General features: G+C 34.8%; 5 protein-coding genes across 8 annotated transcripts; 2 read left to right on the top strand and 3 right to left on the bottom strand.

The window, feature by feature from the left end:
- The first annotated feature begins 2,903 nt into the window (after positions 1–2,903).
- On the top strand, positions 2,904–8,138 carry LOC18611300 (putative amino-acid acetyltransferase NAGS2, chloroplastic). Its single transcript, XM_007047494.3, has 10 exons — positions 2,904–3,385; positions 3,469–3,556; positions 3,857–4,065; positions 4,315–4,466; positions 5,126–5,549; positions 5,665–5,762; positions 6,362–6,473; positions 6,757–6,916; positions 7,359–7,431; positions 7,674–8,138. Exons 1-10 carry the CDS (start codon positions 3,029–3,031, stop codon positions 7,822–7,824), a joined length of 1,824 nt encoding a protein of 607 aa, XP_007047556.3. The 5' UTR covers positions 2,904–3,028; the 3' UTR covers positions 7,825–8,138.
- A 772-nt stretch (positions 8,139–8,910) lies between these two features.
- FRO1 (NADH-ubiquinone oxidoreductase-like protein) lies at positions 8,911–11,427 on the bottom strand. The gene is made up of 5 exons (XM_007047487.3): positions 11,171–11,427; positions 10,943–11,031; positions 10,329–10,458; positions 10,001–10,030; positions 8,911–9,187 (listed from the first exon to the last, which is right to left on the bottom strand). Exons 1-5 carry the CDS (start codon positions 11,333–11,335, stop codon positions 9,131–9,133), a joined length of 471 nt encoding a protein of 156 aa, XP_007047549.2. The 5' UTR covers positions 11,336–11,427; the 3' UTR covers positions 8,911–9,130.
- A 911-nt stretch (positions 11,428–12,338) lies between these two features.
- Positions 12,339–16,596, top strand: TRB2 (Homeodomain-like/winged-helix DNA-binding family protein). Of its 4 annotated transcripts, XM_007047491.3 has the most exons (7): positions 12,341–12,550; positions 13,315–13,474; positions 13,703–13,914; positions 14,238–14,322; positions 14,612–14,695; positions 15,173–15,519; positions 16,192–16,596. In XM_007047491.3, coding segments are annotated over exons 2-7 (879 nt in total). In that variant the 5' UTR covers positions 12,341–12,550; positions 13,315–13,324; the 3' UTR covers positions 16,193–16,596. The 4 variants fall into 4 exon arrangements, with proteins under 4 accessions (XP_017976555.1, XP_017976516.1, XP_017976475.1 ...); XM_018121066.2 differs by lacking the exon at positions 16,192–16,596 and having other exon boundaries at positions 12,339–12,550; positions 13,290–13,474; positions 15,173–15,523; XM_018121027.2 differs by lacking the exon at positions 16,192–16,596 and having other exon boundaries at positions 12,339–12,550; positions 13,282–13,474; positions 15,173–15,523.
- A 1,868-nt stretch (positions 16,597–18,464) lies between these two features.
- On the bottom strand, positions 18,465–19,167 carry LOC18611297 (Ribosomal protein L12/ ATP-dependent Clp protease adaptor protein ClpS family protein). The gene has a single exon (XM_007047486.3). It carries the CDS (start codon positions 19,062–19,064, stop codon positions 18,546–18,548), a length of 519 nt encoding a protein of 172 aa, XP_007047548.3. The 5' UTR covers positions 19,065–19,167; the 3' UTR covers positions 18,465–18,545.
- Positions 19,168–20,970: 1,803 nt separating this feature from the next.
- DG1 (Tetratricopeptide repeat (TPR)-like superfamily protein) lies at positions 20,971–26,194 on the bottom strand. Its single transcript, XM_007047483.3, has 9 exons — positions 25,530–26,194; positions 25,260–25,451; positions 24,990–25,071; positions 24,700–24,891; positions 24,490–24,603; positions 23,882–23,975; positions 23,613–23,770; positions 22,574–23,011; positions 20,971–22,317 (listed from the first exon to the last, which is right to left on the bottom strand). The coding sequence occupies exons 1-9, from the start codon at positions 26,102–26,104 to the stop codon at positions 21,469–21,471; spliced, it is 2,694 nt and encodes an 897-aa protein (XP_007047545.3). The 5' UTR covers positions 26,105–26,194; the 3' UTR covers positions 20,971–21,468.
- Positions 26,195–27,082: the final 888 nt, after the last annotated feature.

The raw sequence follows: 27,082 nt of genomic DNA, 5'->3' as shown, positions 1-27,082 counted from the left end.
GCAGCACAGCACAATACCATTATCAAGGGTCCAAACTTTGAAATTTTTTTATTCCATCCTCACATTTTGCAAACATTTCAAGCCAACTCGAATCATTTTGACTTGTTTGATGGAAAATCTTTTACCTATAATTTTTAAACTACACGTTAAATGGTAAAAAAATAAAACCAAAATTAAATAAAAATTATCAAATAATAAAAAAATAACACTTTCGAATCAGAAATTTGTAGTAACACACCAAAAGCTAGAATTATATATCAAAAATTTTTTTTTACAATAAATAAATTTCCAAAAAGAAAATTTTTATTTGTGTTAAAATTTTAACCGTAAAAAAAGGTAGGAAGCAAGAAAAACAAGTAGTATAATAGATTTACATGAATACATATCTCAGTTGAACCTTCCTCTGAAAGCAGGACTGATGCATTTGAACTTACCCACAAAGGAGTCCCAAATGCATTTGAAACAAAATCAAAAGTAGTACGCAGAAATAGCAAAGAGAAATTTTCCAGTTGCATGGTAAAAAACAATAAGTACAGCATATTTTTCCAGAAGATAAAAGAAGAGATAGGATGGGGATATTCAGATTTGAGCTTTAATCATGCTACAACTGAATATATACTTACAATAATGCATGTACTATACACATTCTTTCTTCTAAGAACATCAGCTTTAATAAAAAGAAACAAAAGTCAAATTCCCAAAATAATGAAGCTTAAATTAATGTAATAGTATATAATTGTTGATTCCTTTAACATTTTATAACACAAAAGAAACTAAAAAATCCAGAAGCTGATGACAAGTAAAACGTTAGAAGCCGTGGGGGCCACCATGTATTATATCTAAGAACAAGTGTGCCTTTAATTCCCATGTCAATTAACTTGTTTTTGTCTTTCTTTCTTTTTTTAAAAAAAATCTATATCCTTCTCCTTGTGCTGTACACCCCTTCACGCCATCGTTTAGCCGCGTTTTCTGGTTTTCCTCATTTAAGAGAAAACTTTTCGTTGTCATTTAACTGAGATTTTTTTTTTTCCTTTTTCGAAGTTTGAACTGATAATATATGGCAAGTGCTGCTAAAGCAAGTCCTGCATGGATTTGCAGTTCATGTCGAAGTAATAAACCGAGTTTCTGCAGTTTTATAAGCTTCCAGAGGAGTTGGTTTAATCATGGTTTGAGAGGAATGGCGAGGAGGGAGTTGAAAAGATCGGTGGTGAAGGGGTGTGAGTGGAACAGGGAAGTGAAAATCAATGGCTGCTGCGGGAAGTTCTATGATATTTCGGAGGAAGATTTGAGGTTCGTGGAAGTGTTCAGGGAAGCCCAGTCTTACGCTTGTTTGTATCGAGGAAACACACTTGTCGTGCTGTTGTCAGGGGAAATCGTTGCTAGTCCATATCTGGATACCATACTCAAGGTCTCCTTCTCAATCTTCGCTCTATTTTCCTCCTCTTGTTTCATAAGCTGAAAATTTAGCTTAGAAGCTTAAATTACATGAATGAATTTAATCTAAAAAAAAAAAACCCTATTTATGATTCGAAAACCAAATGGAAAATTGTTTGTTTCTCATTTTTAATCATGTTGTTTAATCAGCTAAGTATAAATAAGTGTAGCAAAATAACAGGTGAAAATTTTAAGCCATGGGTGATCATTAAAACTAAACAAGACAAAGAAAAGTTGAGCAGTGTTCATTTATTTATTTTTTTTAAACATAGGACTTCGGTTAGGGGCAGAGAATCACAACAAACCAATTTCGATAGAAGTAGATTGAAGTTGACGTCCCTTGTCTTTCCCTTTTGTAATAAGATAAATGTTACATCCAAGTCGCAATAATTGAATGTTAGGGCACCATTAAACAGTCTCATGGTGGATCGATATCAAATTGTCGATGCACGGTGGATTGGTGTCGCGCCTTGAGATGGGAATAAGTCGTGGAAATGAGTAAGCAATGAGAGAGGAAAGGAAGAAAAAATTAGGACATCACCCCTTTTTTGTTTTTCAACCTTGGATTTTTTTTTTTTTTTTACTTTGTCTTCAGCTTTTATTATGATCAAGTATATGATTTGGTCCAATCAAAAGACGTTATAGTGTATGCGATCTTGTGGTGTCCCTTTAAAGAATGTTTTGATGTCATTTCTTTTTTATAGATATTTTATTAACTTCTCGTAGTTGACAAGGTTAATTTATTGTTTTTTCATTTTTATTTTTTTCCCTTTTATTAGATATGAAAATTTCTGTTTTGTAATATCAAAATCTGATTTAGGAATCTAAAAATATTTCAGAACTATTATTTCCGAGACTTACCAACCAAAAAATTAAAAAATGTTAAAGTTAATTCAAGAGGGGAAATACTCATAATATGGCTGCTTTTTTTTTTCTTGCTGAGAGAAAGAAATGCATATTATTTTCAAAATTAAAAAAAATATTTAAAAAATTAAATTTTTATTACATATAAATAACTCATTATAATTTTATTTAAATTAAATAAAATTTTATAATTAATAATTAATTAAAATATTATTTATTTATTTCATATAATATTAACGTGATATATTAATGTTATTATAAACGATAACGTGATACATTTAAGATTGAAAATACTAAAAAAAAGTAAAGAAGAAAAATGAAGTTTGGTCTCTTAAAGATAGTTCCACCACCAAATCCATTAAAGTCTATTCAAACCTCCGACCCGTATTACATTCTTATGTTACAAAATCATAAAAAAGTCAAAAAAATAAATTGGCAGCAATTATATATATAAAAAAAGCAGCTACGTATTTCATATACTTCTTTTTTATTAGCAATACCACAAAATTACAAAAAAAAAAATCCAAAATCAGACTGGGTCCCACGTTTCCTTTTACCGACAACCGTTCAGCGTGGCTGCTTCTCCTTTGATCCATCTTCGTCGTCCGCGGCCACGTTTCAGAATCAGCAATTCTTTTTCCTTTTAAATGTAAGAAAGAAAAAACAAAAAAAATTGGCTGGTTTAGTCAGTAGCTGCTTCCACGCTCTAAACGAACTTCTCGGGGCCGTCATGATGGCCGCTTCATATTCAACGGCTCGCGTCCCTCTCTTCTCTCCCGCTCGAACCAAACTCTTATCATCCCGCCACGGCTTCAAAAAGGGCGTCGTAAAACTAAAACCCGACTTGAAGTGCCGGGCTCAGTCTCTTAAACCGGAACCCGGGTCCAAGCGAGGTGATTCTGTAAAGCGCAATGTGATTAACGATGAAGATAGCGTGGAGGAGACTTACAACACCGTCGACGATAAGCAGTTCGTGCGGTGGTTCCGCGAGGCTTGGCCTTACCTCTGGGCCCATCGTGGCAGCACTTTCGTTGTTATTATTTCCGGCGAAATCGTCGCTTCCCCCTCTTTGGACGCCATTTTAAAGGCAAAAACAAAATAAATAAATAAAAATTTGAAACTTCTCGATTTTTTCTCAAGGTTTTAAGGTTTTTTTTTTTTTTTTTTCAGGATATTGCGTTTTTGCATCACCTAGGAATCAGATTTGTTATTGTTCCAGGAACTCACGTGCAGATCGACAAGCTTTTGGCCGAGAGAGGTGAGCCAAAACGATATGTCTTGTGTTCTTTTATTTCACTTTGTTTCCTGTTGAAAATTATCATAGAAATATGTTTCATACTTTAGTTTTATAATAATATCTTGTAGTATTATTTGTCTCAGTAATTGTAATACTAGCAATTTTGAAGCTTTGGCCAAATTTAGAAATATCTTTTCTGTCTAATTTTAGCATGTGTTTTGGTTGAATAGTTCAGTTTTATCTAACTTTAACCATGATTAACTGGTTTTTGTTTACATTAAATAGATTAGTAGTAGTTAAAATGAGCTATGGAATTTGCAGACCATGAACCAAAGTATGTAGGCAGATATAGAATTACAGACTCAGAATCTCTAGCTGCAGCAATGGAAGCGGCAGGAGGGATTCGTCTAATGATAGAGGCAAAACTTTCTCCTGGACCTTCCATATGTAATATCCGTCGACATGGTGATAGTAGCCGTTGGCATGAAGTTGGTGTCAGTGTTGCTAGTGGAAACTTCCTTGCAGCTAAGGTCAGAACGTTTCTATTTCAAAATAACATTTGGTTTTAGTTTATGCCTTTATGTGCATGATATTCTCCTCATTGAGACTATGACTATACCCTTGTAAATTGACTTGTGGGATTATATTTCTTCTTCCCTTTTATGCATATGTACATATAGAGTGATACATGGCACGTGAAAGCATGTTTGTGGTATGTGCTCTGCTGTTAAGACTTCTTATATTTTTGCCTCTGTGAATCTTGTTGAACCCTTTTGCAGAAAAGAGGAGTTGTTGAAGGTGTTGATTATGGAGCAACAGGTGAAGTAAAGAAGGTAGATGTTGCTCGCATGCGTGAGAGGCTTGACGGTGGTTGTATAGTAATATTAAGCAACCTGGGGTATTCTAGCTCTGGAGAAGTTTTGAATTGCAAGTATGCTGTATAACTTTTAATGGTATTTGGTTGCAGCTTGCTCTTATCTATGATCCAATGAAGTGAAATTTTTGATTAATTTTTATATGAAGCTGTGAAGCTGTTAAATTTTTGTATCTTTCCTTTAGCACTCTAAAGCAGCTGTTGGGGGAAAAAAAATCATATTTTGCAATTTTATTTAACAGTAGGTATTATTTATTAGGCAGGTCATCAACATTGAGTAAAGCCACCTTTTCCCTTTTATTATTTTTGTCTTCATTTAATTTTGTCTAAGCTGCTACTGGTCTTTCTTATATACAGAGGGATCATTTAGTCTGGTGTCCCAATAGGTGCCTTTGTAGGCTTAGCAAGATGTCAATCATAAGGATTTAGTGGAAAGGGAACCCAACCCTGGAAGATACAGTCTCTTGTGGGGTTGAATATACTTTCCATATGTAGCAATAGGAAAGAAGTTTGAGAAATTCTCCAGCATGAGCATTCCTTGTATTGGTTGCATATGTGTTTTGACTTCTTAACCTAGTTTGAAATCAACTAAAGCATATGTTTTCTTTAGGGTGTATCTTGTACTAGCCAAGAAACGTTTGCTTTTACTTCCCAAATTACTATTTTGCAATGATTTAAACCTGATTACTAATGCTTTATGTTTTCCTAAATTTCAGCACATATGAAGTTGCTACTGCTTGTGCATTAGCTATTGGAGCAGATAAGCTGATTTGCATTATAGATGGTCCAATTTTGGATGAGAATGGACGCCTTATTAATTTCTTGCCTCTTCAAGAAGCAGATATGTTAATCCGTCAACGGGCTAAGCAAAGCGAGACAGCAGCTAAATATGTGAAAGCTGTTGATGAAGAAGATGTCACTTGCCTTGGACATTATGATTCTATTGCAGTTGTCCCCTCTTCACAGAATGGGAAGGTTCTTAATAGTACACACAATCCAACCTTTCAGAATGGTGTTGGTTTTGATAATGGCAATGGACTATGGTCTGGAGAGCAGGGCTTTGCTATTGGAGGTCAGGAGCGGCTAAGTCGACTAAATGGCTACCTTTCAGAGTTGGCTGCTGCAGCTTTTGTCTGCAGAGTAAGTTCTGATTGTTGTCTGTCAGCTTAGTAAATATAGATGCTCTCCTGCACAAAAACGATTGCTTTGCCAAGCAAAAACAATATGCCAATTGTACTTTCTGCTTCATTGTCAGGGTGGTGTCCAAAGAGTTCATTTGTTAGATGGCACTATTGGTGGGGTCTTATTATTGGAACTGTTCAAAAGAGATGGAATGGGGACAATGGTGGCCAGGTATTTACTGTTTGCAGTGACTGTTGTATAAATAACTTCATTTCCAGGCTTTATCTATAATTTTTAAATGTCCTTTGTTCGTTAACCTTATGCAAAAGGCATTATGTCCCAGATGGAGTTAATTCTCTATGTATCTGAATTTGCTATATGAGTTCTCAATCTTTGCATAATTCAGATGTTTTAGTGGGCTCTGCCACTCTGGTGGAGGATTAAACCTCAAATGGTTGTTATATGCAGCTAAGCATAAGTGTTCAGTTTAGTTCCACGTACATATTTTTAGAATTTACTGGTACTTCAGAGGACTTGCTAGTATTTCATACTTCCTTTTTCTAACTAACATGGTTTCCAGAAGTATGTGATATCTCTGAGTTGGTTGCTGGGTCATGCGTAAATCACTAATTAGTTTCATAACATTTGATAACAGACAAATCGGGCAGATATGTTGTTCTAATGTCCTTTCTCTAATGATTAGGGATCTGAAAAGTAACTTCATGTGGTTGATAGTTGTTAGTCTATATTATATGCTGTTGAGAGATTTAATAAGCCACATTCGGCTGTCTTGCTTCAATTCTCTGACTTGGGTGTTGCTTGTTATTTAGTGATCTATATGAAGGGACCCGGATGGCGAAGGTGACGGATCTCTTAGGTATCAAGCAAATCATACAACCTTTAGAAGAGTCTGGCACATTGGTTCGCAGGAGTGATGAGGAGGTGTGTACTGCTCTTTTAGACTTTTGTTTGACCAATTTAACTATTTCAATGATGTGCTTGTTGTTGGAATAAAAGTAAAAGTTTGGTCATACTTTGAGCTTTATTTGATTATTTCTTCTACTGGGTCTTGGGTGCTTTAGTTATAAAGATTAAATTTATTAAAATTAGCCTTTGTTTCAAGTGTCACCAAACAAACAAAAATGAAGGGGAAAAAGTGCCATTATTTTTTTGAGTTGGAGCCAGCATCTGAAAATTAAATTCTTGTGACGTTTTGTTTTCACAGCTACGTAAGGCCATAGATTCATTTGTTGTTATGGAAAGGGAAGGTCAAATCGTTGCTTGTGCTGCTCTTTTTCCTTTTTTCAAGGACAAGTGTGGGGAAGTTGCTTGTATTGCAGTTTCTCCTGAATGCCGAGGACAAGGACAGGGAGACAAATTACTTGGTACGATGTTGAACATCTCTAACTTCACTGCTTATGCCATATGGAACATGATCATACTTTCTTACTTATTATGGTGGAGCTGAAAGAGATGCAATATGAGAACTTGGCAATTCTCATCTTATGGAAGCATCTTTAGGAATTTGAAAATTAGTAAGATACAAATGCACACTCCAACAGAGCACCTTTTTTGGTAGCCAGCTTACATATGCTGAAATTTTCTGATAGGTTCAGCAAACTGTTCTGAAATTTAAGCATGGAATGATGCTGGTTTGCATGGTTGTTGGCCCCAATTGTTATTTAGAGTCTAGCAAGCTCTGATTGTGATTTCCTTTTTTATGAGCATCACTTTGATGTGATATTACTACAGGATATTTGTTTGTAAATACACCATATCATTCCTGATGACTATTGTCACTTCTTGATTTCAATCAAATTTCTGCAGATTACGTAGAGAAGAAGGCATCATCCCTTGGATTGGATATGCTTTTCCTGCTGACAACCCGTACTGCTGATTGGTTTGTATTTTTTTCTCCCACTACTTATGTTATGAAATATACATTATTACAAGCATGCAATCATTTCCATACACCATTTAATGGTAAATTGGAAGTAACTTATTAGGTAATATGCTATCTTAGAGAGAGAGAGAGAGTTTGGTTATGTTGGAATATTCCCCTTTCAATTTATGGCTGTTATGTCCAGGAAACTTTGTCACTGTTGATCAGTAGAAACTAAGCACTCACTCATGGTTTTGCAGGTTTGTTAGGCGCGGCTTCGAAGAATGTACCATTGACATGATACCAGATGAAAGGAGGAAAAAGATCAATCTATCCCGTAAATCCAAGTATTACATGAAGAAGTTGCTACCGGATCGAAGTGGAATTACTGCTGATAGAGCATTTAAATGAGGTTGCCACACATAAAGTGCTCTGCGCTGCAAAGAGGACAACCTCACCATTTTGTTGGCTAGAGAATCATTTATAGTAAATTACTACATAATTGATCAAGGGATGATCTGATTGTCTCTGCATCAGGTTTGTGTCGCGAGTTCTAAGTGATTGTAGCCATAAATTTTGTTGTATACTTAACTAGTTACATAATTTGAAGGGTACTTGTCAGTAGCACAGAGCTATAGAAAATGGAAAATAAATTGGCATTTCTTCCTTGGTTCGTTTGAAGCTCTGAAGATCAATGTTGAGTTACATCCCAAAGGGTTGCAACATTTGCCATTTGTACTTCATAATTATCATTTTATCACTCTGTATTTAACTTAGAATTATTGTACATGGAGTAGTTTCTGAATGCAATACGAGCACATCAAGAGCACAATTCCCATGAAACACTAGTTTGATTGGTCTTTATTATAGTTAACTATGAAGATTATGAAAATGAGATGGAATCAGCAGAACCTTAAGCAGTCGATTAAGAAAAAATTTCCCCATGTTTATCATCGTATTTGTCAATTCAAGGTGGCTTTTTATTCTTGAACTTTACTTCTCGAGTTGGAGAGGCTAGTTATTTTTGAGATTTACATTTCACACTTGTCGAAATAGGATCATTATGTGTTATATTTCAGTCTTCTCTTAGTTCTTTGCACACAGAGGTGCTATCTTTACTGTCCTATCCTTGTTAAGCAAAGAATACATATATAATACATTTGCTCTGGTTTATTTTTCCACCCATTAATCTGAATCTAAACCAAATGGGATCACATTCGTAAATGATACTTGATTCAATCTTACTGGTTTATGCTGAAGATTGAACATTTGGGGGTCTTGTGGTCAAGTTAATATTAGTGTTATGCTCCCCAAGATATTGGTTTACGAATAGACTGCCCTTGGCTATAAATTGGATTCAAACTCGTCTTACAAAAAGGACCTGTTCAGCCAACCTAAACAGCTGTTGGCCTAGAAAATAGACCATAAAGACGATCAGTAACTTTATTGTTTGCGTAATAAGAGTAGAGGGAAAAGTTGTGAATAAGGAAATGGAGGTTTTGACAAACAAGTATTACATCTAAACTGTATCATAAATGAATCAAGGAGAAAGTGGGCAAAAAGGTACACCCATCTCGCCTGCTGATCTCTCACATTTATTTTGATCAAATTGTCACAAAATATACAGCAGAAAATGTGCAACAACGATAACCTGAGTCTCAGTTGTGTAACTTGAATTATGGGAGAATAAAGCAACAGGATCAGCAAGATGATGGAATCAGTCTTCAGATATAACAGGTCCCTTCCATTTGAAGTTATCTGCATATGACTTAACCTGCAACCATATATTCACATAATAAGATGTACTACCATGGATATCATGACTTAAATGGATAATGAATAGTATGGAGACTACATAGTTTATAGTCCTTTAACTATGCATAGGATCATAACTATAGATTTTACAACTAACTAAATCCGTCTGCTTATATGCCAAGAGCATATTACATATGATAGTGAAGAAGTAGCTTGACTATTACATTACAGGTAATGTTTGAACATATTGTATGTAATGTCCATAGTTCGGAATTTTTTGGATGCAGTAGCAGCATATACAATCATCATATACAGTAACCCAGAGCTTGCCCTTTTTGCTGCTATCAAGTACTGTAACTTCTCTCTGTCTCTATCTCTCTCTCTCTCTCTCTAATAAGTAAATTGAACTTGTCAAATGTCAACTTTTAGAACTTCAAAGCATCTTTTTGACGATTTCAATGTTGCGAGAGGGCTACTAAGAACTACAATGTCTAGCACAGGCCATCAGAAAATCCTCGCAATCACTCGTCAAATTAGTATTTGAAAATATAACAACAGAAATTCCTACGATTCCAAAGAAAATGTCTAGTCAAGGATCAAGAGTATGCAGGCAGTTATTCTATATTACTAAGCATGAAAAGTTGAAAGCCAATGACACACTAGTTTGTTTTACTTGGTTGCCTTTAGAATCTCGAGTTGATTTTTATTCTTATGCCAGCTAAAAGAATTAAGCTGATTCTAAATTAAGTAAACACAACTTCATTCCCAAACATACTCCTATATAAGCTCATGTGAAAGAATAAGAATAGTGGCAAAAGAAAGAGTCACAAACCTTCAGCACTGGTGTCTGGCGTTTTTTAACCTGTAGGTGAGTTCAAGATGCACCACCAATTAGCGTCTCAAGAGAGAAAAACATTTTTGAAACAAAATAATCAAGTGAACATGTCATCTAACAACAGGGATATAATATCAGTAAAAAACAGCACTTCTAATCTGGCAAATAATCTAAGAATCATTCAGACTAAAAAAGAACCCAATGTTATCAAAGTTTGTTATTTTAAAGCCAAAACAAGAGATGGGATAATACTCTGTGAATACAGTTTGATACTTTAGTCCAATAATCAAACTTAAAATGTGAAAAAAAGATAGAGAATACATACCACATAGTCCCACCCATGTCTCTCAGAAAAAGACTTTGCAGCTTCTTCACTATCAAAACTGAGTCCAGCTTCACCAACATTGGCATAAGGGTCCCCTGTGGATGTCCAACCCATCAACGGGTTCTCCCACCTAAACCATATAATTCAGTGACAAGAAACCATTGATTATGTACATCATGGCCAAGAAGAAGACCCTAATTCAGGACAGCACCAAGAATTTGGCAATGTGGCTAAGTTCAAGAAAGCAAGTTTTTAATCAATGAATACACAACCCAAAAAGCACCAACAGAACTTTGATACAAATAGAAACTATACTCACTAAAAATTCAATCTTCAAAGAAATGTATGGAACAGTTAAAAAACATGGGGACAATTTCGGTTCCATGCCATCAAAGACAGATAATTGAAGATTAGGAATAGCTTAATTTTATCATTTTCAATTTCTACTACTTATAAGCAACAGAGTTAGAGATTGCTTAGGATCACATTCAGCTAAAGAGCAATTCTCTAACCGTGAAATGACATATTGACACACACACACACCAGAAAAAGAAATTTCAGTTTCTACAACTAAAAACGATAAGGAAAAGTCAGATTAAAAAAAAAAAACATACTTTTGTGTTGACATAAAGTTGATCTTCCATTTTCCAAGTTTCCCGGATCCTTGTTGAGTTGCAGTTCTTGCAGGCGAGTATATCACAACCTACGACCAATGTTAAAAAAAAAAAAAACGCGCCCTAATTATTCTCTCTTTCCATTTTCTTCCAAAAATTAGAGGAAAAATGCGATCGATTAATCAATGCCCCAATTAATTGAAACCTCGATAAAAATTTGAAATTTACCCTCCTACGAAGATGTTCTTCCGGGATGCCGGAAACCATGCCGACCTCGCCTGGCTTGGCCTCCACCAATGCATCTGAAGAGAACGTTCTCGAGAAAGAGCCCAGCACGGTTCTAACCGCTCGAGCTTGGCAAGTTAATTTTTGCACCGTGTTCGCGGCGGCCATCGTCTTCCTCAGAATCTCTGCTCTTTTTAGGTGCTCTTCTTTTTTTCCCCGGCCCTGTAAATGAAAAATAACCTCTTCGTTTCAGCTTAGGAATTTCTTAAAAAAAGAAGAAGAGTACATTAATAAAATATATTTGTAGGCAATTATAGTTTGAACCTCTCTTATTTCTGTATTTATGAAACTGGCCCAATCTTTTTCTTTTTCTTACAGAATCCCCGATAGTAGTAGTAGTAGTTGATATGATGAGCTATTTTTGTCTTGCAAATTTCGCTTTTATTAAATGCAATAATGATTTGAGGAAACAATTTCAACCACCACTTGCAAAGTTAGTTCATGGACCAAATAAAGAGTACTCGATAATTATTCCTTTAATTGTGTTATGACAACTAATAAATTAGTTGGCATATAACACCTTCCTAATCAATTTAATTTTCTAAATTTTGTACTATTTCATATCGAAACATTGATGCTTTATTAGCCGTATTAATTTATTTTCCTTCAAAGCAATTGCGTTGTTTTTATTTAAGTACATTATGTAAGGATTTAATGAATTCGAGTTCAATTGAACATATTCAATTTAAATTTTCAATTCAAGTTAATTATAAAATTTTAAAAACTCAAAATTCAATTAAATTTCTAATCAAGTTTTATTTTTTATGCTTGATCTTTACATAATTTTTATTCGAACAAGACCCGATTAATCCTATTTGAATAAATTTTAAATAATGAATTCAAATTCAACCTAAGATTAAGTTCAATACTTAAATGAAAATTGTAAATATTATTAATTTTAGTTTATAAATATGATAAAACTATAATAGATGAAATTTCTAAATCAGTTGATTTTAGTCTTAGTTAGAATATTTAGAACGGCTGTGGGGACCTAGTTTTTATTTAGAAAAGCTGAAGGGGCTACAAGTAATTTTGAAAATTGTACAACAAGTTTCCATCATCCGTGCATCCAGGTCCTGCAATAAAGTAATGGTGCAGTAGATTTCAGAAGCCAAATAACCCATAGATATAAAAGCTATAGTGAAAAAGAAAATTTCCATATTTCCATTTTAATATTCTTATGGACAAAAAAGCAAGCCTCCCCTATATGTTTTTCACTCTCCCACTTTGCAATCCTTTGTTTTGTAAGAAATAATTTCTGATAATTATTCAGATGCTCCGCGCGTGAATTCTCTTTCTCCTCTCGCGCGTTTCTCCGATCAGGTACTCCGATTGTTTTTTTTTTTTTTGGTTTGGGATTTTGTGGATAAATCGGCCCTTGATAAATTTCATCAAAGTCTGAGCTTTGGATGAAAATGCATTAATTTGCTTTATTTTTTTTGCTTCATCTTTGTTCATATTGTTTTTTAGAGGAGAAAAAGATATTATGAACTTAAATGGATTTGAATATGAATTTTCATACAATTGTTCTTTTCAGAATATGATTTTGATTGTAATTTTGGAGGAAATTAAGGATTCATAATTATAGTTATATTTCCTATCTGTGATTATCTGTTGTGATGAATTGAGTATAAATATTGTGTTATTTGAGTCGAGAGAAGTTGAAAGTTAAGAGTTTTGTGTTTTAAGAGCGCGTTTGGGTTTGTAAAACTTTGTCTAAATTTCTGAAACTTAATTGCATTAAGAAAATTTTTCTCCTTTTGTTTCTGGTTTTCATCATTTTGGCATGTTGTTTTGTGAAGTTTCTGATTTTGCACTTTTGGAATTTTACAGTGGTAGAGAAATTGGAGCCTTAGATCAATTTATTGGAAAATGTCACGAAAATCTGTCTGTGAATGTGTAGTTGTTGTGTTAATGTGATCATGGGCCTTTCAATAGGTTTCATCCGTTTTCAGCACCTTTTTCTTGTTCAATTATAATGCTTTTTGTTGGTTGTCTGAACTTGGTGGATAGGCGCTTAAGCAATATTAGTGTTTGATCTTTTCAAATTTCAGTTGTTTAGGATTTCTTGTATTGGGGGGTTTCAGGAATTTGTTGATGGGTGCCCCTAAGCAGAAATGGACAGCAGAAGAAGAAGCTGCCCTCAAGGCAGGAGTTCTGAAGCATGGAACTGGCAAATGGCGCAATATACTTTCAGACCCTGAGTTTAGTTCTGTCTTACGTTCACGCTCAAATGTGGACCTCAAGGTATGTAGCTGAAACTCAAGCAGGATTCACCAATCATTATCTAAAGGATGCACTTTAATATTTTCTGGTTTGATGGCCAGAGATTGCTGTGTCTTGCTGTGTCTTGATAGTGCCTTTATTAACTGCATCCTAAACTATTGAAGCAAGCTTTATGCTTATTTTGGTGGCCAATTTTTTGTCATGTCATGCATAGCGGTGATTTAATGTGTATTATTTCAACATGACCAGGATAAATGGAGAAATATAAATGCAACAGCCATTTGGGGTTCAAGGCAGAAAGCCAAGCTTGCTCTTAAAAGAAATCAGTTGACTGCTAAACATGATGATAACCCTGCAGCTGTAATCACTGTACCTCCAAGTGAAGAAGTTGTGGATGCTAAGCCCCTTGCAATTTCTAGTGGAACGCCAAGGGCAACTGGTCCAAAAAAGCCAATTTCAAGGTTATTTATCACATCTATACTTATATCATATTGAACTTAGTTTTAGTTGAACGTGGGCATTTGAGTGACCAGATATTAAAACATGAAAAGATGCAGAAAGCAAGAGTTATTTATTTCCAAGATTGATATATTCCAAATTGGCTGTTGAAAATGCACATATTTAGTGCCTTGGGGCTGCATATCACTTTTTAATTTATGAAAACCAAAATTCTCCAACCTCGTAGTCATCATAGGCCAAAACAATCTTGTGTTGAGAACTGTGCTATGCAGATTTTCTATGGGTGTTGACTGCTGCTTCAGTAATATCCTCTCCATGGTTGTAGGTTGGAGAATATTTTATTAGAGGCCATCACCAGTTTGAAAGAGCCAGGTGGTTCTGACAGAGCTTCAATTGCTGTGTACATAGAGGTATTTCTTTCTTGTGTCAGTCACAAATTCTAAATAATTGCAGAAAACACACCCCTGTAATGAAACTGCTGAAGGCTTTTATTTCTTCTAACGGTTATATATGACAACAAATTTTCCTCTATCTCATACTCGAGTAGGAGTGGAACTTAGGGATTCTCTTTCTCCTTATTTGTTGTCGAATTTCTAGTCTTTAAACCTCAAGCTCAGCTCTGAAAATATTTGAATGAATTCCCTAAAGCATCTAAACATCTAAACTAATTTTGAGCTTCTTTTATTTTTGACATTATAGGAGAAATATGCTGCTCCACCAAACCTCAAGAAGCTGTTGGCAACGAAATTAAAGCTGTTGGTGGCAAATGGGACATTGATAAAGGTAATCATACTAATTAGGGTGGAACATTACTGTAGAATATTTTTATCTTCCTCGTACATGTAAATTATTTATCCTATGAAGAGCTTGCTTGCCAGAAAAGTAAAACTCAATATATGGTGCTCCAGGGTTATAGAGAAGGTCCTTAATGTTTGACAGAAATGCTTAGGTGATTCTTTTATGCCATTGATGTTTAATAAAATGATATTAAGGTAACATATATGACACTTGCACTCAATATATTGGATTTAAAGAAAGACGCCATGAAGGGTTGCATCCTATTTGCATAAGAGATTCAACAGCATTGATATTTTTCTTCCTCATGAATTGCATGAAATTTTGATTTTTGTTTTTCTGATATGCATAAGTGGAAAGTTATTGGCACATCTTCTCATAAAGGGGAAATATGTTTCTAAACAAGATTATGTTGAATGTTTATAAGTTGGGATTGATTCATCTTTCTAATGTATATGTTGATAGATAAAGCACAAGTATAGGATTGCACCACGATCAACTGTCTCTGAAGCAAGAAGATCTCCTCTGCTTCTTTTGGAAGGAAGGCAGAAGGATTCTTCAAAATTGGACAAGAAGGGCATCAACATTCTCACTAAATCCCAAGTTGATGCAGAGTTGTCAAAAATGAGGAGCATGACAGCAGAAGAGGCTGCTGCAGCTGCTGCACGAGCAGTTGCAGAGGCAGAAGTTGCAATTGCAGAGGCTGAAGAGGCAGCAAGAGAGGCAGAGGCAGCAGAAGCTGAAGCAGAAGCTGCAAAAATTTTTGCCAAAGCGGCAGAGAAGGCATTGAAGGCTAGGATGCTAGATACCTGGTAAATCCTCTTTAATCAGTTGTTCCTTACATAGTCTTCTTATTGTACAATGTTTATAGATCTGAAAACACAGGTCTTCTCAGAGGATGATTGTGTTTGTTGTTTAAGAGGGTCAGATCTTAACCAAAAGCACATCATGTCATAGTCGTGATAAGCTCTGCCAATCAACAAAGCTTCATTGCAACAACTTGAGATCCCTTGAACAAATTTTATTTTACTTATTTCTGTGAGCCTACTTAAAACCCTTTTCTCCACAGTCGAAAAGATTCTGAAACTAAGATTTAGGAAGGATAGTTAATTGTTTTCTGTAGGGTATTCTTTGACTTCTTTGAACTCATAGTATATCATATACGTGCCAATCACAAATCAGGTCGTTACTTTCACTTGAGGTCATCAATCTTTTCCTCCTGATAGATGATAGTCTTTTCCTGTTGATTTTGAGACCAATTATATCCAATAAATAGTGACATGGAGCAGCGAGACATTTTTGACATCCATCACTATAATATTTTTGAAACTACACCGTATTACTTGTTTTCTTTTGTGGATTTTGTCTTCAGACTGAAATAATAGAGCTCTTGATTATAATATCTTATGGTTTACAAGATTTTACCCATATTATGTGTTTCGATTTGTGTTTATCTTATTGATAGCAGTTACAAATTTGTGCAGATGGCATAAGTGGATACCTACCATATGGTCTTATATCGCTGCTGGAAACATGCATCAGACTGGACATCATGTGGCCTGGTATATCAACTGCGATCATGTCTATAACTGTAAATTTATTAGGCTTGTAAAAAAAGAAATGTGAGATTAATCCATGAAGTTCTGCTTCTTTTCAAACAAAGATTTAGTGAGGAGCTTAGAGGTTTTTGTGATTTTATAGCTTTACCATGAAGTAAATGAAGGGTACAGATATAGCAAAGAAATAGAAATATGTATTCACGATGTCATGCTTGAGATATGATCTATCTTTTTTGAAAGTCAGATCTGAATACAATTAAACTTGCAATTTTGCTAGTGGATGTTCAAGTATTTGCAGTGTTATTGTGTTGGCTAATAGCCATTTCGGAACTCTCTCTATGTGTTTTGGGTGGGCAGTTGGGGTTTGCAATCTAGTTATAATTTCTGCAGCTGCATCATTTTTCGTTTTCTGTTAAAAATGATTAACTGGCACAAAATTGCATGACTATATAGGTTTCAGGGAACTGTGAAAGCCCATGCTTTTAATTGAATTAGGACTTCAGGAGTGAAGCTGATAATTTCTAGGAGCAGATCTAGCTCCGATCAGCTATACTTATTGATTGCCTGGATGCCAGTTCCTGCGGTATGCAAACAACTATATTACCATAAAGCCCCTAGGTCCCGGTTAGCTATACAGAAACAACAGTGTTTTTGCTCCAAAAAAGTGGCAGGGAAAAGAAAAATCTGTCAGACCCTTACTATTTCTTCCACTGCGGATTGATCAAGCTGCCAACCTAACATAAGGTGCTTCACCAGCAAGCTGGGTTGACTTAAACTTTCCCAACCATAAGCCTCTTTCACGTTTTCTACCGCCTTAAAATATGCCAACAGTACCTAACTATATTAGGAGGTAGATTTCAAAATCACTATTTACTTTGTTCATCACTCGGTATTTGGGAAGGAATATTGCCTTCTTGAACACAGCAGCAATGAGGTGCAACGGTTGATCTATGCTTTGATCACAACAACCTAGCATAAAATTTTACCTAAACACTTGACTTGTTGGCATAGGACAGAGCATTATCAAATCCATAAAAGGCCACAAAACTCACTTTTGACACTTGGTAACCTTTTCCCAATTACAATTAACTCAACAACACAGGACTTCCAGAAATATTTTATGGAGACCAGTGTCATACTCTCCAGCAGACACAAGCAAAGTCCCAAGTTGTCATTGCTAGAACATGTGTTAAATGAGGCTCCACTGAGCACTCATATACACAAGATTGTACTACCCAGACCTTCCCAAAAACTTGGAATATTACCTTGATTAGTTCAAAGTATCATTTATATGGCTTTGAATTTGCAGGATCTCCAGGGCGGACTTTTACGGACGCTGGCAATACATGTAGGATGATAACGATAAAAGCATAAAAATAACAACTTTCAAGGGCTAAGACCAGGTCTTCCGCTGGAGCGTCACAATCCTCCATACTCACTAACCAACTAACAAAATTTTTTTGCTTTATTTGCAGGAACATTTACAATATATACCAGAGAATCTCACTTGGAAACAGAAAATATAGATAACCAGTACAACAAAGTTCCAAAAGATAAAGAGTATAGAGATGCTATGCTATCCAGTGACTCCAAGTTTCAGGTGTAGGTAGTGCAGTAAGACTCACAAGTTAAGAATCACAACATTGGCTAAAACAGAAGTAGCATTTCAGCTTTTATAGCAAATGTCAAAGAAATTTGGATGGAACCATATCCTAGTGTATAGCACAGTAGTTAGATAGCCTAAAACTAAAAGGCAGTACTATATTAACCAAAATCAAGAAGAGCCAGGAGCCAGATACCATTAATCTAGTTGATGCCATGCCGCAATAATCAGACTGAACAAACGATATAGCTATTGCCAGTCACTTCCATCAAATTTAGCATTCTCAGGAATACTTATAAAGCAGAGCAAGTAGTAAGCTAAGATATACGTACTAACATTAGTTCAAATGAAAGAACTTCAATACTCTCCCAGTCTAATCCAATCAATTGGATATATCCAAGGATAAGAGCATTTTAAACATCTCCAAAGATTTTCATAACAGAGAATGGTAAACATTTTCCTTAATTAAAAAAAAAAAAAACCCAAAAACCAATCTTTTCAGCTTGGAAGGTCAATCCAGCCTTTTTATGTCAGACTAAATTAATTTTAACAAAGTTTTTCACTTCAAATTCCAATGATAATGCCAGCTCAAAAATATCTTCAAAACTTTTTTTCTCATTTCACCAAAACAACAATTATTCTACATCATTTAAGCAAAAAAAAGAAGGAAAAAAAATCATTCAAGTACCACAGTAGCACCCAACTCTTGAAGCTTCTTAATAATGCCATCAGCTTCCTCTTTACCGACTCCCTTTTTAACCACAACGGGAACTTTCTCCACCAAATCTTTAGCTTCCTTCAATCCCAATTCGGTAAATGCCCTCACTTCTTTTATTATCTTTATCTTCGCCGCAGCGTCGAATTTCTCTAGCTTTATATCAAACGCCGTCTTTTCTGCGGCTTTCGATTCAGCTGCGCCCGACCCGGATCCGGGTGCTGAGGGGGCTGCGGAGCTGGCGCCGGATACGGCGGGGCCATAGCGGTTGAGGCCCAGTTTGAGACGGAAAAGAATGGAGTAGTCGTAGCGTTCGAGTTTCGTAAGGTCTAAAAGCTCGTCGGCGATGCGCTCGAGTTTCTGGGTACGAGCCTCTGCGGTGGCGGTGGAGAAGAAGTGAGAGATGGGTGGTTTAGGTGGGGAAGAGATGAAGAGTCTGAGGAGGGATTTGGTGGCGATTTTTGTCGTTACGGAGGACATTTGGGAATTTATCTAGAGTGGAGCGTCGGGGTTAAAGTTTGGGGTTTTTCAATCTGGTAGAGGATCAGGGTTTTAGGGGAAGGAAGGAGATGAGGTCATTCCGGGATTTTCAAGGAGTTGTTTCTGGAGTTTCTTGAAACGACGTAGCTTTGAAGGCTCCGTAATAATAACTCTGTTTTTCCTAAATTACGATTTTATTTATCAAAGATATATATATATATAGTTTATATTTGATGCACTAACAGTATAAAGGTGTTATATATTATCCATTGATCAAATTATGTTACATCATTATAATGATAAATTTAAAAATTTGTAAAGACTTGAAATTAAATATTAAAATATTTTTAATAATTAATAAAATAAAAAATAAAATATTTTTATTTCTTCCAAAACTTTTTAACATTTTTCGATTTTATTGTTGTTCTTCCTTAACCCTACTGAAACCCTAAGAGAAAGAGGGAGAAATTTGGTAAGAATTTTTTTTTATTGAAAAAAAAGGAATCTAACCCTACAATCGTATGATTGTCTTTCTCGGGCAAATTGCCATGGCCGGACTCAAATCCTACAACCGTTTCTTCCTTTTGTTGGGTTACTACCGTTTGGTTCTCGAGAAAGCACATTAGGAGGCTAAAAACAATGGGCATTTACCAAATAATATTGTTACTCATATTAGTTTTAAGATTTTTTTTTATATAAAATGTTGATTATGCAAATTAGTAAGAGATTGATTTTTTTTTTTTTGGTTAGTTTTTTAGCTTCAGAGTATTTGGGATAAAAGATGATGGCTTTATATGTTCTAGCAGTTAATTGGAAAACTAAATGCCTGTATGGCAATGACAAGAGTGGCAATTTCATTGATGGTCTTTTGGCAATAATTGTTGATCATGGGCTACGTCCAGGGAGCAAAGATGAAGCAAAGAGAAGACAACGGAGCTGAAAAGAGATTAAAGAAAGAGGAGAAAAATAAACTTTAAGAGGGAGTTGGAGAGAGAGAAAATTTATTATTTTGTGTATTTTTTAAAAAATTTTAATATTTAATTTATTTTTTATATATTTTTAAAAAATTAATATTTGATTTTAAATTTTTATAAATTTTAAATTTATCATTATGATGATGTGGCCTGATTTAGTTAATTGACGGTGTATAACATTTATATACTATCAGTTTATCAAATATAAATTCATATATAGATTCAAATTTAAGATTTTAAATTGTTCTTAGAGTTTGTTTGATTTAATTTTTTTTTAATTTAAAAATTATTATGAAGTTCTTATGAAAAATAATAACTTTAAAATTAAATTAAATACATTTGATAAATTTATTTTTATAAGTTTTTTTTTATAAATAAGTTGTTTGACAAAATAATTTATATAAATTTTAATTTTGATTAAATTATCATAAAAGGTATGTAATAAATAATTTTTTATTAATAATAAATTTCTTTGTTCATAATGAAAAAAAGTTAATTTTATTTTTTTATTTATAAAAAATATTTTTACATAACATAAAATTTATAATTACTAATAAATTATATAAAAATAAAAACAAATACTGTTAGAATTATATTTAATAGATGAGAATATTTTTGAAACAAAAAAAAAATTTCCTTAAAATGAGACCTGTTTTTTTTATAAAAAAAAAAACTATATTTTGAAGCTTTTTCTACAACTCTTTTTTTTTTTAATTTTATTCTTTAAAAAAAACTACTTATATTTTTAAGAGTTTTTTCAAATTTTTGTTTGGTTTGACTTTTACTTTTTAGAAATAGATAAGTTGAGAAAAAATCAAACCAAACAAGCACTTATTTTTTTATCTTTTCAAAGTAGAAAAATACAACATCAATTACGGGAACATTGAAAAATGACGAGTAAATTTTTAATTTGGCAATTGCGACATGAAAAATACTAAAAATGTAAAATCAAATAACTATAAGATGAAGGATGGTTCATCTAATTTTCTTTGAAATGCTCGCATTCTTGTATAATACTATATACTAGATCGAAATGCAAGGCATTGATGAAAAATAATGAGCTCACTTCCCTCAGAGTCAGAGGTCAGCCCTGCTCTTATCCATTTCACAGTGAGTTATTTGCTTTGCTTCCTATATCCCTCAAGCAAATTGCAGGCTGCCCCTTAAATGAGCTTGTGCGTTAGCATTTGTGACTTCCTCTCTCATTGCCGAAGCCTTACTCTTCCCAGGACTTGAGCACTTGCCTAGATTGTCGGGTCTGTTGCCCACACCTTTACGGTAATGTGTAGGACCCTCTTCCAGGAACTCTCTCTGACTAATAGTTCTGCTCTTTCTGCTTGATTCTCCGCTTTGAGGATCCTCACCTCTGGTGGCAAGCTGTTCTGTAATACCAAAGCTGAGTTCTGAGAAAACAAGGAAAATGGTGGCACTTACTTCAGGCCAAGATGGATGGGAAAGAAAATCCCATCATTTTTGCTGCTTTCCTTCCATGATTCCAATATCTCATTTGCAGAAGGCAACTTCGATGTACTAGAATCACCATCCTCATTGATTAGCAACTCCATTTCGGCCTCGTCATCATCGATTGGCAGGTCAACTTCAGCCTCATCAACATCCTTGGTATACTCATCTAAATTTAACAAAGAGACCTGCTTGCCCAAACTAGTAGGGTCACCAGATGCAGTATCATTAGCAAAATCCTCCATGCATGTGAAGGTTTTAGACGCACTATCATCCATATCATAATTTGATAACCTATGTATCAAATCTGCATCAACACCACCCTCTTCATTCTTTCCATTGCAATTAGCAGAAAACACAGCAAATGATACGTCAGTTGCTTTTAGAGGAGGATCCATGGCAGCTATAATTTTTTCACCCCTCATATCCTGAGAAATACTTTGAATATTTAATCTCTCACTGCCATAAGTTTCCCCATCGTTACTGTTTGGTTCTGATTTGGCAGATCCACAGAGATATTGCAAGGATCTTATCAGGTTTGAGGCTGTGATTTCGGATGATAATTCACAATTGGAGAGTGCATCCAACAGTTTTGATAAGCTACCATGACTAATCCTGTCTCCATTTTCCTCAAAAGCCTCAGTCCACTGCTTTTCACTGACTTGATACAGAGCATGAGCCATGGTGTTGACCAGGGTGACAACCTTCTCATAATTACTTTGAGCAGTAGCTTGAATTATCATCTCAGTGAATAAAAGAGGATGAGGAATCTCTCCAACTTCCAAAAAGGTGTCAAATGCATGCTCTAATAGATACCACTGCACATAGCAAAGCAGGCTAATTACTTAATTTATCCACCTTTCATTCTGTTCAATAGCAACTTTGAGTAACATGAATTAATGGCATTCTCTAAAAGTTTCGTAAAATCCACAATAATGGCTATTCAACACAAAAGAACCTAAAACATCAGGTTTTCTGGTCCCGTAAGGAATTAACAGCGTCAGAAATAACACAGAAGGATTCAATAAATTAACACCTTTCGAAAGTTCAAATAAAAAGATGGATATAGCTTACCTTCCGAGCTCTGGATGCTTCTACGAGTAGAATTGCATGTTTAGTTTGATCTAGGTGATATCCAGATAGAGTCATCTCCTTGTAGACATACTCAAAATATTCCCATTGGAGTGCACTGGCAGATGCCCCCAGCATTAAGCTATATGTGTACCCATCTGGGATAAGGTTAGTAGACTTGCCATTCTGGGAATCATAAGGACCAGATTTGGCTTTGTTGATTTCTTCAAACAACTCTTTGGCTTTAGAAAACATATCATTCTGGCCATACACTTTAAGCATTGCATTTATGGTTCCTATGTTGGGTGCACAATGGTCTTTCATATATTGAAATATGGAAATGCAATCATTAAAATGTCCACCATCCAGGGAAGCCATTATCAGACCAGTAAAGGTAATCTCCAAAGGTTTCCTCTGAGAGAGTTTTTTCATCTTGTCCACCTGCAGACATAATTTAGATGAAGTTAAATTTTGCAGATCTACGGCCAGTACCAATGACAAATAGATGCGGCGGTAGAAACACAAGAAGAATAATATCTAACATGATATAATTATTATTGAACTTCTTTGGGAGCTTGCAATATCCATCCAGCATAAGTACAATAATACAAATATCTAAAAGAGCAGGGCAGTAGAATAAAATATCAAATGTCAGACAAGCCATTAAATTTTCAAGCTTAAATGATTCTTATTTCATATGGTTCCTCATGTCAAGCCTCTTATTATAATGTGGATAACTTTTTTTTCAGCTCCTTTACTAGTGCTATAAACAAAAATAACATCAAAGAAATTCTGGCTATAGGTGCTCTTGAAGTCATTGTAGTTTGTGAAACAATCAGAAGAACAAGGGAACACCAGCTCTAACAGACAAGTAGGTCAGCACGTAAAAGTTAATAATATCAGAAAAGGATCTCTCTATGTGCATAAAAGGACTCTTTGTCATAGCATGGAACTTAAAACAAGAGTATGCATGATTAAATATGCCATAGTCAACAAACTCAGATCCAGACACAACTTAAGCGCTCTAGAGAATCAAATTTACCTCTATGATAGCATCTCGCCACCTCCCATTTTTGCAAAGGCAGCAGGCTAGCTCATAGTAGACACTGGCTGTTCCAATTACTCCCCTCTGTTCCATATCCCGGACTGCTTCCACAGCTTCGTTAATTTTTCCTTCCTCCCAAAAAGCTTTGACAAGAACTGGAAAGCCACAGATAAAAGCAGTATGGAGTCAGCAAAAAAAAAAAAAAAACACCTTTTGAACAGATACACAACACCAACATATGTGCTTGAAGAAGAAAATAAAACCACCTCTGTAACTAAGTGCTCTTGGAGCTTCTCCACTTCTTTTCATTTTTCTAAAGAACTCGTGGACCAGATCATACTTTCCAGATTGCAGCATCACCTTTCAATAAGAACCTCCTGTAAGACTTGAATAAAAATATAACTTGGGGAAAAAAAATATTTGCAAGTAGACATATTTTCATTCATTTAGAGCACCAACCATAGGTCCCTAAGATAAGAATGACAAACCAAAAACTAATATAAATCTAGGATATGCTTTTAAATTACACAAAATATAGTGGCACTGAAGACAATGAAATTCCTCTACAAACATACATCAGGATTTTGCAATATCATTCAAATGTTACCCTTGAGAGGTCATCTATCTAGGCCTACTACTTTAAGCTTCACTAGAAATATACAAAACAACTGAAATATTGTAGAGACAATTAGACAACGCCAGCTTTAATTTAAGCATCTATTTTGATATTATTTTTATCACTGTCTGGCATCTAAAGCTTTGAAAGCTGAGCTAATTAGCATTCTCTCGAACAATACTAAATTGTTTTTATTTCTTAGGACCAAAAGGATGCCTGATACACAGTGTTAATGTAGGTATCATAAATAATTAGTACCTCCATTGCAAGCCCATATGTTGCTCCGTTAGGTCTCAGACCACTCTTTCTCAACTGTTCAAACACCCAGGAAACACCTTTCCACTGATGTACTGGGACACAAGCATTCAGAACCTGGCAAGAATTTTGCGAGACAATCAAGTAATTATATCATTATATACTGGATTCAAAGATGTCACGTAATGTCAAAGAGAAGAAATGCTCACATACAGCATTATACACAACCAAATCAGGTTCAAGCACTGGATCCCAGTTCTTGCGGCGCATATTTTTAATTCTTTTATAAGGTCTCTGCCTCATGCGCTCGATTATGTTTAGCAGCTCCTTCAAAAGACCAGCTTGCCCCATTGTAACAGCAATACTGTGATATGCAGCTAAATCGGGATATATATGGCAGTCTCCCTGAACAATTTCAGGGTAAGTATCAAGCCAGCAGCACTGCATAAATACTCAAAAAGGTCCCCACTGAATTAATTAATTATAAAATAGTGTATAATTACAAGCATCAGATTGAAAACCCGGCGAGCTTCCTGGGGCTTTCTCGCCTTCCCAAGAACCGACAACAGTTTTGTGTAAACAAACCTACAAAAAACATTGACATCTTCATAGGATATAATGTATAGTCTAAAGATATCATACTAACATCAAACTACCTAATTGTCCAGTATCACTTCCGCACCAACATTAAAAGCCAAAAAGAATCCTCACAAATTAAAAAACTATGCAAATTAATTGAATTTAACGCAAAGAGAGAAAAAAAAAAAACCTACCTGCTTTTAAACTCTTTATGCTCCTTATTTCCGTACAACCATTGGACGACCGCCATTGCCTGCCTCCATTTCCCGTTCTTTCCAAGTCCTTCAACAATCCTAAGTAATTGCCACTCCGTAAATTGCAATCCTGATTGCTTCATTATCCTCACAAATTTCCAATGCCTCTCCGTTATTTCTCTCTCGCTTAACCTATAATTACTTCAGCAAATTAACTATGGAAAAACAAAAGACAGAAAATTAAAAATAAAAGAAAATAAAGTTCAAAACCTATCAACAAGAAACCGAATTGCTTCTTTCTCGTTACGCCACCGTTTTGAAGGGTCCCGATCCCTCGCTGGCTTTTCACGCGGCAACAGCCCACCATCGTCTTCCACGTCGACATCATCATCCAGGACCCAACGGAGATCCTTCTCGAACATTTCTCGGAGTTCCACAAGATTCTCTCTCTTCAAGCTCTGTCCATCGAATTCTCCATTTTTGGAAACCAGCTCTGCAAGCTTGGCTCTCTCGATTCTCTCCCATGGCTTTCCCAACAGGGAAGGACTCCGGGGCTCCTTTTTGGGGTTGAGCTCTTTGGAGAAGCGTTTGTACTCTCGTTTCAGGGTTAAAAAGTGGGATTCTTCGGCCAGAGATTGGAGCTGGAAAGCGGTGAGCGGTGGCGTTTGGGGTTGGGAGTGTTTAGTTTTGCGGGTATGCTTTTGAATTTCTCTTTTCCTGAGAGTTCGAATAATTTTGGGAGTTGGGTAAACACCTTTCCGGAGGAGCTTTCTTTTGATGTTTTCGGTGTTTGGTTCGAACTGAGGCGGCGGGAGTTGAGGAGAAGGAACTATTGAAGCGTCCATTTCGGTTCAACTGAACTGAGCTTCGAACGAAGTTGAGTCAGCGCCATTATCCACCAAATAAAATATTTCAAGTAAATAAAAATAGAAATATCTCAAAGCTAGATATTTTTTGGTTTTTTCCAAGCTTCTGTCTTTACTTGCAATTCTTTTTCTTTGCACATCTTTACTGAATCGTCAATAAACAAAGAGCGTTGATATAAATGAACACAAACATCCTTGGAATTACTGGAACTTGCGCAACAAAGAAAAAACATTTCCCTCAACTCTTTCAATTGCTATTAGATCAGTGTGCTCGTGCTACGTCGCGGTTTCTTTTGTTACCGTAGTGGTTTTTTTATCAGCGTCAAACGACGTAGTTTTGCCCTCATCAAAACAAAAAACATAATATTCAGTTCCGTTGATAACCGGAAAATGACTTACGGATGGAAAAATTTTTCCATGTAAAATATTTTATAAAAAAATTTTAATATTTTTTATTATTTGAATTATTTTATGAAAAATATTTTTATTATGGTGAAATTATTTAGGAGTTAAAATAAAAAATAAGAATTGATTACAAAATAATATTGATATTTGATTTTTACTAATTTGAGATCAAAATTAAAAATAAAAATGAAAATAGACAAAATCAATATTGATATTTTTTAAAGTATTTAATTACATATCTATAATGAAAATAAACTCTAATTTTTTAAAAAAATTTCATCTAATCACTTTTTTATCCTAATTATAAAAATATAAATATTCGTCAATTAAGTAAAATATTCAAAACTTATACTTAATGTATTCATTAAATAACGATCATTAAAATATTTTTTATTATAATTATTAGTAAAATTTAAATTTATTATAAAAACATATTTATCAAATAATGATCAATAAAATATTTTTTGTTATAATTATTAGTAAAATTTATTCTATTTTCAAATAAAAATTTAATTATATTGAATGGTTTCATTAAAAATATTTTTTAAATTT

This window comes from Theobroma cacao, chromosome 1, assembly GCF_053813885.1.
Source record: "Theobroma cacao isolate CCN51 chromosome 1, ASM5381388v1, whole genome shotgun sequence".
Classification (NCBI taxonomy): Eukaryota; Viridiplantae; Streptophyta; class Magnoliopsida; order Malvales; family Malvaceae; genus Theobroma; species Theobroma cacao.
The sequence above is the reverse complement of the archived record's forward strand: the minus strand, read 5'-3'. Positions and strand labels throughout refer to the sequence as shown.